We start from the raw sequence: 17,354 nt of genomic DNA on the forward strand, positions 1-17,354 counted from the left end.
TGTTTAAAATGCTAAATCTACATGTTTAAAATGTTAAATCTACATGTTTAAAATGCTAAATCTACATGTTTAAAATGTTAAATCTACATGTTTAAAATGCTAAATCTACATGTTTAAAATGTTAAATCTACATGTTTAAACTGTTAAATCTACATGTTTAAAATGTTAAATCTACATGTTTAAAATGTTAAATCTACATGTTAAAATGCTAAATCTACATGTTTAAAATGCTAAATCTACATGTTTAAAATGTTAAATCTACATGTTTAAAATGTTAAATCTACATGTTTAAAATGCTAAATCTACATGTTTAAAATGTTAAATCTACATGTTTAAAATGTTAAATCTACATGTTTAAAATGCTAAATCTACATGTTTAAAATGTTAAATCTACATGTTTAAAATGTTAAATCTACATGTTTAAAATGCTAAATCTACATGTTTAAAATGTTAAATCTACAGGTTTAAAATGTTAAATCTACATGTTTAAAATGTTAAATCTACATGTTTAAAATGTTAAATCTACATGTTTAAAATGTTAAATCTACATGTTTAAAATGTTAAATCTACAGGTTTAAAATGCTAAATCTACATGTTTAAACTGTTAAATCTACATGTTTAAAATGTTAAATCTACATGTTTAAACTGTTAAATCTACATGTTTAAAATGTTAAATCTACATGTTTAAAATGCTAAATCTACAGGTTTGAAATGTTAAATCTACATGTTTAAAATGCTAAATCTACATGTTTAAAATGTTAAATCTACATGTTTAAAATGTTAAATCTACATGTTTAAAATGTTAAATCTACATGTTTAAAATGTTAAATCTACATGTTTAAAATGCTAAATCTACAGGTTTAAAATGTTAAATCTACATGTTTAAAATGCTAAATCTACACATTTAAAATGTTAAATCTACATGTTTAAAATGTTAAATCTACATGTTTAAAATGCTAAATCTACATGTTTAAAATGTTAAATCTACATGTTTAAAATGTTAAATCTACATGTTTAAAATGTTAAATCTACATGTCTAAAATGCTAAATCTACATGTTTAAAATGTTAAATCTACATGTTTAAAATGTTAAATCTACATGTTTAAAATGCTAAATCTACATGTTTAAAATGTTAAATCTACATGTTTAAAATGTTAAATCTACATGTTAAAATGTTAAATCTACAAGTTTAAAATGTTAAATCTACAGGTTTAAAATGCTAAATCTACATGTTTAAAATGTTAAATCTACATGTTTAAAATGTTAAATCTACATGTTTAAAATGTTAAATCTACATGTTTAAAATGTTAAATCTACATGTTTAAAATGTTAAATCTACATGTTTAAAATGTTAAATCTACAGGTTTAAAATGTTAAATCTACATGTTAAAATGTTAAATCTACATGTTAAAATGCTAAATCTACATGTTTAAAATGTTAAATCTACATGTTTAAAATGTTAAATCTACATGTTTAAAATGCTAAATCTACATGTTTAAAATGTTAAATCTACATGTTTAAAATGCTAAATCTACATGTTTAAAATGTTAAATCTACATGTTTAAACTGTTAAATCTACATGTTTAAAATGTTAAATCTACATGTTTAAAATGTTAAATCTACATGTTAAAATGCTAAATCTACATGTTTAAAATGCTAAATCTACATGTTTAAAATGTTAAATCTACATGTTTAAAATGTTAAATCTACATGTTTAAAATGTTAAATCTACATGTTTAAAATGTTAAATCTACAGGTTTAAAATGTTAAATCTACAGGTTTAAAATGTTAAATCTACATGTTTAAAATGTTAAATCTACATGTTTAAAATGTTAAATCTACATGTTTAAAATGTTAAATCTACATGTTAAAATGCTAAATCTACATGTTTAAAATGCTAAATCTACATGTTTAAAATGTTAAATCTACATGTTTAAAATGTTAAATCTACAAGTTTAAAATGTTAAATCTACAAGTTTAAAATGTTAAATCTACATGTTTAAACTGTTAAATCTACATGTTTAAAATGTTAAATCTACATGTTTAAAATGTTAAATCTACATGTTAAAATGCTAAATCTACATGTTTAAAATGCTAAATCTACATGTTTAAAATGTTAAATCTACATGTTTAAAATGTTAAATCTACATGTTTAAAATGTTAAATCTACATGTTTAAAATGTTAAATCTACAGGTTTAAAATGTTAAATCTACAGGTTTAAAATGTTAAATCTACATGTTTAAAATGTTAAATCTACATGTTTAAAATGTTAAATCTACATGTTTAAAATGTTAAATCTACATGTTTAAAATGTTAAATCTACATGTTTAAAATGTTAAATCTACATGTTAAAATGCTAAATCTACATGTTTAAAATGCTAAATCTACATGTTTAAAATGTTAAATCTACATGTTTAAAATGTTAAATCTACATGTTTAAAATGCTAAATCTACATGTTTAAAATGTTAAATCTACATGTTTAAAATGTTAAATCTACATGTTTAAAATGTTAAATCTACATGTTTAAAATGCTAAATCTACATGTTTAAAATGTTAAATCTACATGTTTAAAATGTTAAATCTACAGGTTTAAAATGTTAAATCTACATGTTAAAATGTTAAATCTACATGTTAAAATGCTAAATCTACATGTTTAAAATGTTAAATCTACATGTTTAAAATGTTAAATCTACATGTTTAAAATGCTAAATCTACATGTTTAAAATGTTAAATCTACATGTTTAAAATGCTAAATCTACATGTTTAAAATGTTAAATCTACATGTTTAAACTGTTAAATCTACATGTTTAAAATGTTAAATCTACATGTTAAAATGCTAAATCTACATGTTAAAATGCTAAATCTACATGTTTAAAATGTTAAATCTACATGTTTAAAATGTTAAATCTACATGTTTAAAATGTTAAATCTACAGGTTTAAAATGTTAAATCTACAGGTTTAAAATGTTAAATCTACATGTTTAAAATGTTAAATCTACATGTTTAAAATGTTAAATCTACATGTTTAAAATGTTAAATCTACATGTTTAAAATGTTAAATCTACATGTTAAAATGCTAAATCTACATGTTTAAAATGCTAAATCTACATGTTTAAAATGTTAAATCTACATGTTTAAAATGTTAAATCTACAAGTTTAAAATGTTAAATCTACAAGTTTAAAATGTTAAATCTACATGTTTAAACTGTTAAATCTACATGTTTAAAATGTTAAATCTACATGTTTAAAATGTTAAATCTACATGTTAAAATGCTAAATCTACATGTTTAAAATGCTAAATCTACATGTTTAAAATGTTAAATCTACATGTTTAAAATGTTAAATCTACATGTTTAAAATGTTAAATCTACATGTTTAAAATGTTAAATCTACAGGTTTAAAATGTTAAATCTACAGGTTTAAAATGTTAAATCTACATGTTTAAAATGTTAAATCTACATGTTTAAAATGTTAAATCTACATGTTTAAAATGTTAAATCTACATGTTTAAAATGTTAAATCTACATGTTTAAAATGTTAAATCTACATGTTAAAATGCTAAATCTACATGTTTAAAATGCTAAATCTACATGTTTAAAATGTTAAATCTACATGTTTAAAATGTTAAATCTACATGTTACTCCGTAAATAGGTTTACAGTTGGATGTGTTTTTTACAGTATTGCTCTGGTAACCACAGCTGCCAGTTTTTTTCCGTAAAAACAACAGGATTTTTTTGCAGTGCAACCTGCAGAGCCTAAGCTGCTGTCCTGTTGTTCCGTTAAAGCTGAGCAGGTTGGATTGGACAGTGTGTCTGCAGTCGCAGTCTGTCCCGTCACTCATCCATTTAGTTCAACTAACCACACCAGTCATATTATACTTTTTATGACACTGACATCCATGCGCACTTTGTTCTTATTGTTTGCCTTCTGAATTGGATTATCCCACCGAACGTTACAGGTCGTAAATTTGGTGGATAAATCTGGATGAGCTGACAGCTACCCTGATCTTCCAGGTTATTCTTGGACGGCTGTGGTGGTTTAATCATTTTTATAATTATCTTATTTTTGGAGCTGTCACAATCTGAAGGAGTAGTGTTAGATTTACACTGCCTCTGAAAAACCCACGGACACAAAAGCACACCGAAGTGATTTAATGAAAAGTCCTGTAGTTCAAACCATGGGCCGTAAATGTAGGGATGGGAAGGAAAAGTGTTCCTGTCCCTTTAAACAGCAAAATAACTGACAAAAAAGAATGACTGCACATTTTCTTCTGGGTTTGATGTAAAAAAAACAAAAACAAAAAAACATTCTGTCTGTAAATAATGACAACTTCAAATTTTTGTCTTTGTTTTAGTGCAAATAACCTGAATAAATTTGAACAACCTGAAATGTCTAAGGAAAATTCAGTCCAGTTTGAACTCTTTTCTTCCTGTTCCTCAGTGTTTAGTGTCTTTGTAGATCTGGTCCATAATGCACATGGACAAATGAGAAGTTACTACTCAAAAATCACCCAAATTCACCCAAAAATTGCCCAAAAACCACCTAAAAATCACCCAAAAATACCTAAAAATCACCCAAAAATTACCCAAAAACCACCTAAAAATCACCCAAAAATACCTAAAAATCACCCAAAAATTACCCAAAAACCACCTAAAAATCACCCAAAAATACCTAAAAATCACCCAAAAAGTACCCAAAAACCACCTAAAAATCACCCAAAAAATACCTAAAAATCACCCAAAAAGTACCCAAAAACCACCTAAAAATCACCCAAAAAATACCTAAAAATCACCCAAAAACCACCTAAAACTCACCCAAAAAACACCCAAAAATCACCCAAAAACCACCTAAAAATCAACCAAAAATTACCCTAAAACCACCTAAAAATCACCCAAAAATTACTCAAAAACCACCTAAAAATCACCCCAAAATTACACAAAAACCACCTAAAAATCACCCAAAAATGACCCCAAAACCACTTAAAAATTACCCAATAAACACCCAAAAATCACCCAAAAAATACCCAAAAACCACGTAAAAATCACGCAAAAACCACCTAAAAACCACCCCAAAAAAACCTAACATTATGCCTATAGAGAACAACTTCAAATTTTAGTGCAAAAAAAAAAAAAAAAAAATAATTACATTAAATTCTGAAAATATTTACATTTCCAAACTATCCTATAAAAATAAAATGTGAATAACCTGAACAAATATGAAGATATGAAGAACCTGAAATGTCTGTATTAAATTCAGTCCAGTTTGAACTCTTTTCTTCCTGTTCCTCAGTGTTTAGTGTCTTTGGAGATCTGGTCCAGAATGTTCATGGACACATGAGAGGTGGAGGAAGAAGACTGGTATAATTTCACTTATTTTTCTTAAGAAATTTCAGTTTTTTTCAGGTTATTCACATCTTTTTTGTTTGGATAGTTTATAAAAGTAAGTATTTTCATAATTTAATGGGTTTTTTGCACTAAAACACAGACATAAATTGTCAGTTGTCCTTATTTCTAGGTTATTATAATATTTTACTGGTTCGGCCCACTGCAGATCAAATCGGGCTGAATGTGGAACCTGAATACTAGTGGATGGAAACAGAAATAATTCCTGTGCCAGTAAAATTCGGTTTAATAACTGCGTTCGATTTCAATGGAAATTTGATGAGTAATAGACCTGAAATGTTGACCATCTGACAATAACGGACTGAAGCGAGGCGGCGGGCACCGGATCTGGGGAGCAGATGTTTAACATGGAGTGGAGAAGGAGAAGGAGGAGAGGGAGCAGATGTAGACGTCAGGGAAAAGAGTATATGGAGGTGCATGGAAATATTCAAAGAACCTGAGAGCAAAGGACCTTCTTACTTATGAGCTGATCGTGTTAACCACTGACCACCATACTGCGTCTGTAGTTAATATCTACAGTGTCATCAGTGCATTTCACAGATCCATCCCACAGACCGGATTGGAGCCTTCGGTGGGTCGGTTTTGGCCCTCAGGTCACATGTTTGACACCCCTGATCTAGAGTTAACTGATGCCTTTTTCATCGTCGTCATGTAACTTTATTACATAACGGTCGAGGAAGTGACGGAATGCTCAGCGTAGCTACAATGCTTAGATTAGAAAGTGTTTTGTTTTACATTGAAATATATTTCCCTCCATATTTCACATTTTCCATTTCATTTACAGTTGTTAAGTATTTGGGAAATTATATGATACAGTTTGATCACACTGGCAGCATTTATCTGACATGAACACAGCATTAGGACATGATCCTTTTAAGAACAGCATTTGGGTTTTCCACACGATGGTTCTGTTCACACTGAAGGTGAATGTGTCCCAAATCTGATGTTTGTGTCCATATGGGACCTGGATCTGATCTGTTAAAGACAGTTTGAACAGCACTAATCTGACCCAGACCACTTTCATATACGGTCCTAAATCTGACCCAGACCGCTTTCATGTGTGGTCCTAAATCTGATCCGTATCTGATATTTTCCAATGTGACTTCAGTCTGAATGTCCAGGTCACATTTATTCAACCTTTACGTCATTGAAATGCGACAAACATCCCAGTTGTTGGTCAGAGCGGAGGAAAACCATATTTCCTTCTGTAAACACAGTGTGTGTCTGCGTGGTCTGGTATTCCATCAGGACCTCTTTAGTGCATGGGGCTCACTACAGGACCTCTTTAGTGCATGTGGGTCACTTCAGGACCTCTTTAGTGCATGTGGGTCACTTTAGGACCTCTTTAGTGTATGTGGGTCACTTCAGGACCTCTTTAGTGCATGTGGGTCTCTTCAGGACCTCTTTAGTGCATGTGGGTCACTTCAGGACCTCTTTAGTGCATGTGGGTCACTTCAGGACCTCTTTAGTCTATGTGGGTCTTCTCAGGACCTCTTTAGTGCATGTGGGTCACTTCAGGACCTCTTTAGTGCATGTGGGTCACTTCAGGACCTCTTTAGTCCACGTGGGTCTCCTCAGGACCTCTTTAGTGCATGTGGGTCACTTCAGGACCTCTTTAGTCTATGTGGGTCTCCTCAGGACCTCTTTAGTGCATGTGGGTCACTTCAGGACCTCTTTAGTCCACGTGGGTCTCCTCAGGACCTCTTTAGTGCATGTGGGTCACTTCAGGACCTCTTTAGTCTATGTGGGTCTCCTCAGGACCTCTTTAGTGCATGTGGGTCACTTCAGGACCTCTTTAGTCCACGTGGGTCTCCTCAGGACCTCTTTAGTGCATGTGGGTCACTTCAGGACCTCTTTAGTCTATGTGGGTCACTTCAGGACCTCTTTAGTCCACGTGGGTCTCCTCAGGACCTCTTTAGTGCATGTGGGTCACTTCAGGACCTCTTTAGTCTATGTGGGTCTTCTCAGGACCTCTTTAGTGCATGTGGGTCACTTCAGGACCTCTTTAGTTCACGTGGGTCTCCTCAGGACCTCTTTAGTGCATGTGGGTCACTTCAGGACCTCTTTAGTCCACGTGGGTCTCCTCAGGACCTCTGTAGTGCATGTGGGTCACTTCAGGACCTCTTTAGTGCATGTGGGTCACTTCAGGACCTCTTTAGTTCACGTGGGTCTCCTCAGGACCTCTTTAGTGCATGTGGGTCACTTCAGGACCTCTTTAGTGCATGTGGGTCACTTCAGGACCTCTTTAGTCTATGTGGGTCTTCTCAGGACCTCTTTAGTGCATGTGGGTCACTTCAGGACCTCTTTAGTTCACGTGGGTCTCCTCAGGACCTCTTTAGTGCATGTGGGTCACTTCAGGACCTCTTTAGTCCACGTGGGTCTCCTCAGGACCTCTTTAGTGCATGTGGGTCACTTCAGGACCTCTTTAGTCTATGTGGGTCACTTCAGGGTCACATTCAGTTCAGACTCAAACCTCATAGAAGTCACATTTAATGTGGAATATGAACCAACACACACAGAAAATCAGATTTCACCCAAAAATCTGAATTGTGTGTTAAGACCTGCTGTGGGCGGAGCCTAAGGGTGATACCAAAGGGACACGCCCCCTGTTTGAAGGTGGTCCGTATCAAGCAGAACCATAAATTCCTTGAACCCACTGTGGAGTCACCAGAGCGGTTAACGGACACATGCGAGCATGAGCGTCCTCCTCTAATGCTGCTCTCCTCCTCCGTCCAGATGTAGCGGTCATCTACCCCCAGGATCCGGTCCTGCGGATGGGGTCCAACCTAACGGCCAGCTGCTGGGTCCACCCCGACCTGGGCGTCCACGCCAGCTCTCTGTTCTGGACTCTGAACGGTCAACAGCTGCCCGGCTCTTTGTACCGAGTGCTGAGCCCCACCAACCTCAGCGTGACGCTGGCCGGACTCAACGCGTCCAGGCAGAAGTCTGGGGACAACCTGGTCTGTCACAACCACAAGGGACACATCCTGGCCGGATCCTGCCTCTACGTCGGCAGTAAGTTCAACTCTGTCACTAGTGTACGATGTCCTCCTAACCAGTGGTTCTCAACCTTTTTTCAGTCATGTACCCCCTGTGAAATACTTTTTCAGCCAAGTACCCCCCCGACCAGCACAAAGCATTTTTGGTTGAAAAAACTGACTTAAAAACAGTGCAGTGCCATCAGTGTCTGATTTATTAAACTTTGGAACTCCATTTGTAGTGGTCTCTCTTGAATTATTTGGAAATAAAAAGATATAACTAAAAAAAGAAAGAAATAATTAACTTGATTATAAATAAAGATTTGTGCACATAAAAGTAATTATGTGTGAATGGATTCTTGGCTTCAGCTACGAGCAAAGACACCACATAAGAGGCCTCCAGGGCTTTGGCTGATGTGGAGGTCTTCTGCATCGTTCTTGAGATGATCTGAATTCAGACAGTTTCCTCTTAAAAAAGTCCGGTGGCTTACCAACGTGACATCCACGTTCAGTCTTCAGACGGCGCTGCAGATGTGCTGGCTTCATGCTACTGTTAGCTCATTTCTCCCCACAGAAAAAACACAGTGCCTTGGGTGGGTCGCAACTTGTGGACGCAAATCCAAATAAAACATAATCTTCAAGATACAGGTGGAATTTTGCCGGCTCTGCTTTGGCCTTCTTTGCCACTTGTCCCTCTGTGTTTTCAAAAGAATTACACTTCAACCACGACTCCATTGTTTGAGTTTTCAAGTGATTGACAGGTGATGCTAGGTGGCATACGACAGGTTGGGTCAAACCGTTCTGGTCTGGGGGAGACTCTGGGTTTTTAGGATGATGAAGTTGAATAGCCTACTGAATATAAAATTCATTTTATGAACTTATATATTTTCCTGAAATATTTAATTAATTTAATAATTATTTTAAAGGATTTTTGCATGGATGCTACTTTTTAAATATATTTTAAAATCTCACGTACCCCCTGGAGTGTCTTCACGTACCCCCAGGGGTACGCGTGCACCCATTTGAGAACCACTGCTCTAAACCACAGGTGTCAAACATGCGGCCCATGTGGGGGCCAAAACCGGCCCGCCAAGGGTTCCAATCCGGCCCTGGGCATGAATTTGCAAAGTGCAAGTTAGGGCATCACACTCAAAAATAATATTATAATAACCTATAAATAACAACAACACCATTTTTTTCTCTTTGATTTAGAGCAAAAAACATTAACCCTTTCATACATGAATTATGACAACCTTAGTCAATATTTTTTTCTTGAGTGTTTTTATTCCTCTTTAGGCATGAAAAAAAACAATGCAATTGATTTTTTTTTTTTTTTAAATGAACCTATTTTTCGTGGAGTTACAAAAATGTCCATTCAGCTGGACACCATGGATTTAAGTTTTGAAGCAAAGAAAAATGTATTTAAAAATCATCATCAGAAAGTGATAAACTGTGTGAAAACTATGAAAAAAAACATTTTTAATGCCACCAATTGCTAAATTGCTACTGTTTTCTCACATTTTCTCACACTCTAATATTAGTTATTACTCATTTCATGGAGATAATATCCTCTGAGACCCAGGAAACTGACAGTTTTAGCTTTTTTACATTAAAAAATTGTCTTGATTGGAAACTGCATAATGCAACAGTTTTTTCAGATACATTTTTAAAATGATTTTTATTTATTTATTGATTTTTTAATGGAATGTCCTTTGCAATGCACAGCATTTTTAGAGTAAAACTGTCAAACTTTTGTCCCCTACAGAGGACAAATGCATTGCTAGGTCTCAGGAGGATATGCAAAAAAACAAAAAAAAAAAACCTTTTTGCTTCAGAAAACTGTTAATTACAGTCCAATAACAATTAGAAATTGATTTACACTCAAACATGTTAGTGCAGATCAGGTTTACAGAGAACAGTAAAGTTACAGTAAAGGTCTGAATGTCAGTGTATTATTATGGGATGGTGCATAAGTGTCCACTGTGTTGGCTGATATGGAACTAAAACAACAAAATCCATGAATACACAAGAGAACAGCTGGAGAAGAACTGACCACTGCAGTGACCAGTATGCATGAAAGGGTTAAATTATGACAGTTTTTAAATGAACCCTTTCATGCATAGTGGTCACTGCAGTCAGGAGGTTAGGGATTGGTTTATTGGTTTGGTGGTTGAGTTTTTCTGTTAATTTTCTTCAGTTTGGACGAAAATCCTAACAGTCACTAGAAGTTCCTAAATGATGCCATCACCTAATTTGCGTAATAGTAAATGTTCATGTAATTGTACTGATTAGGGATGTAACGATTACCGGTATAACGATAAACCGTGGTAAAATTGCAGACGGTTAGTATTACCGTTTAAATTCTAATTATCATAATAACTGTGTTTGATTACCGCACTTTTCTGGAGAAAATGCTGATGTAAAGATCTGCTTTTATGTCAAATATTTGAGTATAGTTAATTAAATTAGTGAAGTAAATATAGTTAATTAATTGATTACAATTTTGATTTTCTATATCTAATATTTGGAACCAATATTCACTTTTAAAGTCTTTGAAAAGGTTTGTTAAGCATCTGTGTGTTATTTATGTAATGAAGTATATAAATTTTTCAAATCGGATTTTATATTTTTTTGTGTTTTCTGGTCTTTTATGTTTTTATAGTAGATTAAAGTGAAAACAATAATAGACAGATGATATAGATGAAGTTGTGCTGAAAAAACAGATTCCAAACATGGGTATAGTAAACATTTGTTTCTATAGTATATAAAGGCCAAATCAAAAGGACTGAAAAACAGACAAAATAGACTCAGACCACTAAGGGTTAATATTTGAATGTTTCTGACACAGAAGGGACATTGTGCCTATTATTTTATTTATTTGTTTATTTATTTTTAAAAATCCATCCATCCATCCATCCATCCATTATCCACCGCTTATCCGGGGCCGGGCCGCGGGGGCAACAGTCTAAGCAGGGATGCGCAGACTTCCCTCTCCCCAGACTCCTCCTCCAGCTCTTAAAAATACAACTTGGTTAAATTATTTCAGTGTGTGTATCAGTACTTTTCGAACATTTTGAGCACAGTATCAATAATATCATGATAATGATAACCGTGATGATTTTGGTCACAATAACCATCATATGAAATTTTCATAAGGTTACATCCCTAGTTACACACTTCTGTTTTTAACACATTTATATAAATTTGGGGACAGTTTAGCTCAGATGGACGATGGACCAAAGGGACTAATGTGGTCATCAGCTCTGTTTGTTCCTGTTGAACTGAAGGTGTGTTCCAGTCAAACATGTATCACAGTTAGAGGTGAGAGTGGAGCAGAAATGACTGGAATGGAACTACCAGGAAGTGTGGGTCTGTCTGGGAAGCGTCCCCTCACAGTTGTTGCTGTATTTTATCTTTAGTGTTCTGCTGTGGGAGGTCTGTGGGAGGCCTCCATGAGTGTGTCCCTGCTTTGACCATCTGTGTGGTCCATTACCCGCACTATCACTCATAGTCTGAGGGTCTGACGCTGAGGAAAGACCCTGGGGTCCTGCTGGGTCCTGCTGGGTCCTGCTGGGTCCTGTGGGGTCCTGCTGGGTCCTGCTGGGTCCTGTTGGGTCCTGTTGGGTCCTGCTGGGTCCTGCTGGGTCCTGCTGGGTCCTGCTGGGTCCTGCTGGGTCTTCGGGGACGAGCCTTTCCTTACACCTATTGTTAAAAAGCAGTATCAGTGCTATTTTTTTTTTTTTTTTTACTGGGCCTTTTCTTTGTTACTGCGGTGTCTTATAACATAATAAACAACCTTTAGTCATAAATAGACTAATAAACTTACTTAAAACATATTTTCGCTCTAACCTCATCCTGATCCCAAATCCAAGCTGGGAGGGACAGGCAACAGTTGGGTTTAGTTTTTCTGTAGTTTTGATCATTATTTATATTGCTTATAATAAAATATACTATATAAAGTCATTTCTGAGACATGGGTGCAATAAAAGTTTAACAGACGAACTCCAGCTGTAAAGTAAGCAGACAAGTTATGAACAAACAAGGGATCGAAAAACTGTTGGCTTTTCAAGGACCCCCATTATAATTTTATTATTGTTCAGTATCGTTTATGGCTCAGCCATGCTCGTAGATGAAACTGAAACTGTATTTTTTCTTCAAATTGACGTCTTTGTCAGAGTGAAACATCTGGATGTGAATCATTTTAATACCGTCTACAGTTACATTTGGATTCAGTTGAACAGGATTCAGACAAAGTCCATCTGAAATTGTCCTCATTCAAACCAGCTGTATGTTAGCATATTAGGCTACATCGGAAAAATAAAAACATGCCACTACGACAATAAAGCCATAATATATAGAGAATAAAGTCATAATATTATGAGAATAAAGTCAAATTAAAAAAAAAAAAACAAAACCTCAATTTAACAAAAATAATTTCCGTACTTTTATGAGATTAAAGTCGGAATATTTTGAAAATAAATTTGCCATAGTACGATAAAAAGTCATAATTTATAAATCGTAAGCCTTAATCCTTGTTGATGACAGTTTCCAGTTACAGCGAACACAACAAGCGAAGCAGCAACTTTTACTTCTGTTGGAGTGGATCACTAATGCTAATGTGTTGGTGATGGGCGGGGCTAATAAGGTCAGTATTTGGTGGGCGGGGCTAATAGGCTCAGTATTTGGCCTTTGTGCGTAAACCCCAAATGAAAGTAGAACCTCACAGAATGTTCCAGTTCTCCATTATGACACCAGTGGGTACGACTGTATTCCGGTAAATTCTGATATTTTTTCCACCTGTTTTTAAATTATGATGTTATTCTCATAATATTACCACTTAATTCTCGTAAAATTATAAGTGTTTTTGTATTCGACTTTATTCATAAAATTACGGGTTTTGATTTACATTCTGACATATATAATAACAGACATTATGTCATTATGTGTGCGGTTCCTTTTCTTGTAGTTCTAATGCACATAAAAATCTGTCTGAGCTGTTAACAGGACAAACAGACAGGAGTCCATGTTTCCACTCTGAAGAATGAGGGTCTACTTATGGTTGAGGACCGTGTGTTCTGAGATGTGAGGAATGTTGGCAGGGGGCCCAGTCCCATCCAATCACACACACACATTCACACCAGTTTAAGAGGAACATCAGCAGTGGGTGGACGAGGCTGTGGACCACAGGGCTGACACGACTGAAGGAGGGGGCGGAGCCTGGGTGGACGAGGCTGTGGACCACAGGGCTGACACGACTGAAGGAGGGGGCGGAGCCTGGGTGGACGAGGCTGTGGACCACAGGGCTGACACGACTGGAGGAGGGGGCGGAGCCTGGGTGGACGAGGCTGTGGACCACAGGGCTGACACGACTGAAGGAGGGGGCGGAGCCTGGGTGGACGAGGCTGTGGACCACAGGGCTGACACGACTGAAGGAGGGGGCGGAGCCTGGGTGGACGAGACCGTGGACCACAGGGCTGACACGACTGAAGGAGGGGGCGGAGCCTGGGTGGACGAGGCTGTGGACCACAGGGCTGACACGACTGAAGGAGGGGGCGGAGCCTGGGTGGACGAGACCGTGGACCACAGGGCTGACACGACTGAAGGAGGGGGCGGAGCCTGGGTGGACGAGGCCGTGGACCACAGGGCTGACACGACTGAAGGAGGGGGCGGAGCCTGGGTGGACGAGGCCGTGGACCACAGGGCTGACACGACTGAAGGAGGGGGCGGAGCCTGGGTGGACGAGACTGTGGACCACAGGGCTGACACGACTGTAGGAGGGGGGCGGAGCCTTGGTGGACGAGACTGTGGACCACAGGGCTGACACGACTGAAGGAGGGGGCGGAGCCTGGGTGGACGAGACTGTGGACCACAGGGCTGACACGACTGTAGGAGGGGGCGGAGCCTTGGTGGACGAGACTGTGGACCACAGGGCTGACACGACTGAAGGAGGGGGCGGAGCCTGGGTGGACGAGGCTGTGGACCACAGGGCTGACACGACTGAAGGAGGGGGCGGAGCCTTGGTGGACGAGACTGTGGACCACAGGGCTGACACGACTGAAGGAGGGGGCGGAGCCTGGGTGGACGAGGCTGTGGACCACAGGGCTGACGTAACAGTTGGAGGGGGTGGAGCCTCACTAACCCTCTGCATTCTCTGCACTCCTCTGTCCCCCCCCCCCCCCCCCCCCCCCACCCAGTGCCTCCAGAGAAGCCGGTCAATCTGACCTGTTGGTCCAGGAACACCAAAGACCTGACCTGCAGCTGGACTCCAGGAGGACCAGGAGAGAGCAACATCAGCACCCAGTACACACTCAAGTACAAACGCAGGTACAAGTACACACACAGTACACACTCAAGTACAAACGCAGGTACAAGTACACACACAGTACACACTCAAGTACAAACGCAGGTACAAGTACACACACAGTACACACTCAAGTACAAACGCAGGTACAAGTACACACACAGTACACACTCAAGTACAAACGCAGGTACAAGTACACACACAGTACACACTCAAGTACAAACGCAGGTACAAGTACACACACAGTACACACTCAAGTACAAACGCAGGTACAAGTACACACCCAGTACACACTCAAGTACAAACGCAGGTACAAGTACACACACAGTACACACTCAAGTGCAAACACAGGTACAAGTACACACCCAGTACACACTCAAGTACAAACGCAGGTACAAGTACACACACAGTACACACTCAAGTACAAACGCAGGTACAAGTACACACACAGTACACACTCAAGTACAAACGCAGGTACAAGTACACACACAGTACACACTCAAGTACAAACGCAGGTACAAGTACACACACAGTACACACTCAAGTACAAACGCAGGTACAAGTACACACACAGTACACACTCAAGTACAAACGCAGGTACAAGTACACACACAGTACACACTCAAGTACAAACGCAGGTACAAGTACACACCCAGTACACACTCAAGTACAAACGCAGGTACAAGTACACACACAGTACACACTCAAGTGCAAACACAGGTACAAGTACACACCCAGTACACACTCAAGTACAAACGCAGGTACAAGTACACACACAGTACACACTCAAGTACAAACGCAGGTACAAGTACACACTCAAGTACAAACGCAGGTACAAGTACACACTCAAGTACAAACGCAGGTACAAGTACACACTCAAGTACAAATGCAGGTACAAGTACACACACAGTACACACTCAAGTACACACGCAGGTACAAGTACACACCCAGTACACACTCAAGTACAAACGCAGGTACAAGTACACACCCAGTACACACTCAAATACAAACGCAGGTACAAGTACACACACAGTACACACTCAAGTACAAACGCAGGTACAAGTACACACACAGTACACACTCAAGTACAAACGCAGGTACAAGTACACACTCAAGTACAAACGCAGGTACAAGTACACACACAGTACACACTCAAGTACACACGCAGGTACAAGTACACACCCAGTACACACTCAAGTACAAACGCAGGTACAAGTACACACCCAGTACACACTCAAATACAAACGCAGGTACAAGTACACACACAGTACACACTCAAGTACAAACGCAGGTACAAGTACACACCCAGTACACACTCAAGTACAAACGCAGGTATAAGTACACACACAGTACACACTCAAGTACAAACGCAGGTACAAGTACACACACAGTACACACTCAAGTACAAACACAGGTACAAGTACACACCCAGTACACACTCAAGTACAAACGCAGGTACAAGTACACACACAGTACACACTCAAGTACAAACGCAGGTACAAGTACACACTCAAGTACAAACGCAGGTACAAGTACACACACAGTACACACTCAAGTACACACGCAGGTACAAGTACACACCCAGTACACACTCAAGTACAAACGCAGGTACAAGTACACACCCAGTACACACTCAAATACAAACGCAGGTACAAGTACACACACAGTACACACTCAAGTACAAACGCAGGTACAAGTACACACCCAGTACACACTCAAATACAAACGCAGGTACAAGTACACACACAGTACACACTCAAGTACAAACGCAGGTACAAGTACACACACAGTACACACTCAAGTACAAACGCAGGTACAAGTACACACTCAAGTACAAACGCAGGTACAAGTACACACTCAAGTACAAACGCAGGTACAAGTACACACACAGTACACACTCAAGTACACACGCAGGTACAAGTACACACCCAGTACACACTCAAGTACAAACGCAGGTACAAGTACACACCCAGTACACACTCAAATACAAACGCAGGTACAAGTACACACACAGTACACACTCAAGTACAAACGCAGGTACAAGTACACACCCAGTACACACTCAAATACAAACGCAGGTACAAGTACACACTCAAGTACAAACGCAGGTACAAGTACACACACAGTACACACTCAAGTACACACGCAGGTACAAGTACACACCCAGTACGCACTCAAATACAAACGTAGGTACAAGTACACACACAGTACACACTCAAGTACAAACGCAGGTACAAGTACACACCCAGTACACACTCAAATACAAACGCAGGTACAAGTACACACCCAGTACACACTCAAGTACAAACGCAGGTACAAGTACACACATGGTTCAATGTTTCAACTATGAAAGACCAGAACAGTCTGCGTGCTGTTGTAAAAACCTGCTCCCAGATCATTGGAGTCAAACTCAGACTGGTCTTCCTTCTGGGAGCTTCAGGTGGTGAGCAAAGCCCCGCCCATCATCAGGGACCCTCACCATGTGTTGCATCTGAAGTTTGCCTTAATGCCTTCAGGCCTCCTCCTCAGAGGAGAACCAGCAGATATTCTAAATCTTTTATTCCTTCAGCTATCACACTTTTAAATTCTGACAGAAGCCATTTTAGTCATTTTATATGATTTTTTGTTGTTGTTGGTTTTTTTTAATATTAGCGGAACCAATAGGGTCTT

The 17,354-nt window shown here is 38.1% G+C and overlaps 1 protein-coding gene across 4 annotated transcripts in view; it reads left to right on the forward strand.

Annotated features, from left to right (window-relative positions):
• The window catches only part of crlf1a (cytokine receptor-like factor 1a), an 88,032-nt gene that overhangs the window by 25,206 nt on the left and 45,472 nt on the right, over positions 1-17,354 (forward strand). For all 4 annotated transcript variants that reach the window (XM_030127571.1, XM_030127572.1, XM_030127568.1 and 1 more), the window contains exons 2-3: positions 8,142-8,420; positions 14,578-14,707. In XM_030127571.1, coding sequence (XP_029983431.1) covers positions 8,142-8,420; positions 14,578-14,707 — 409 coding nt within the window. The remainder of the gene's footprint in view (positions 1-8,141; positions 8,421-14,577; positions 14,708-17,354) is intronic.

Source organism: Sphaeramia orbicularis, chromosome 22, assembly GCF_902148855.1.
Source record: "Sphaeramia orbicularis chromosome 22, fSphaOr1.1, whole genome shotgun sequence".
In the NCBI taxonomy this organism is placed as follows: domain Eukaryota; kingdom Metazoa; phylum Chordata; class Actinopteri; order Kurtiformes; family Apogonidae; genus Sphaeramia; species Sphaeramia orbicularis.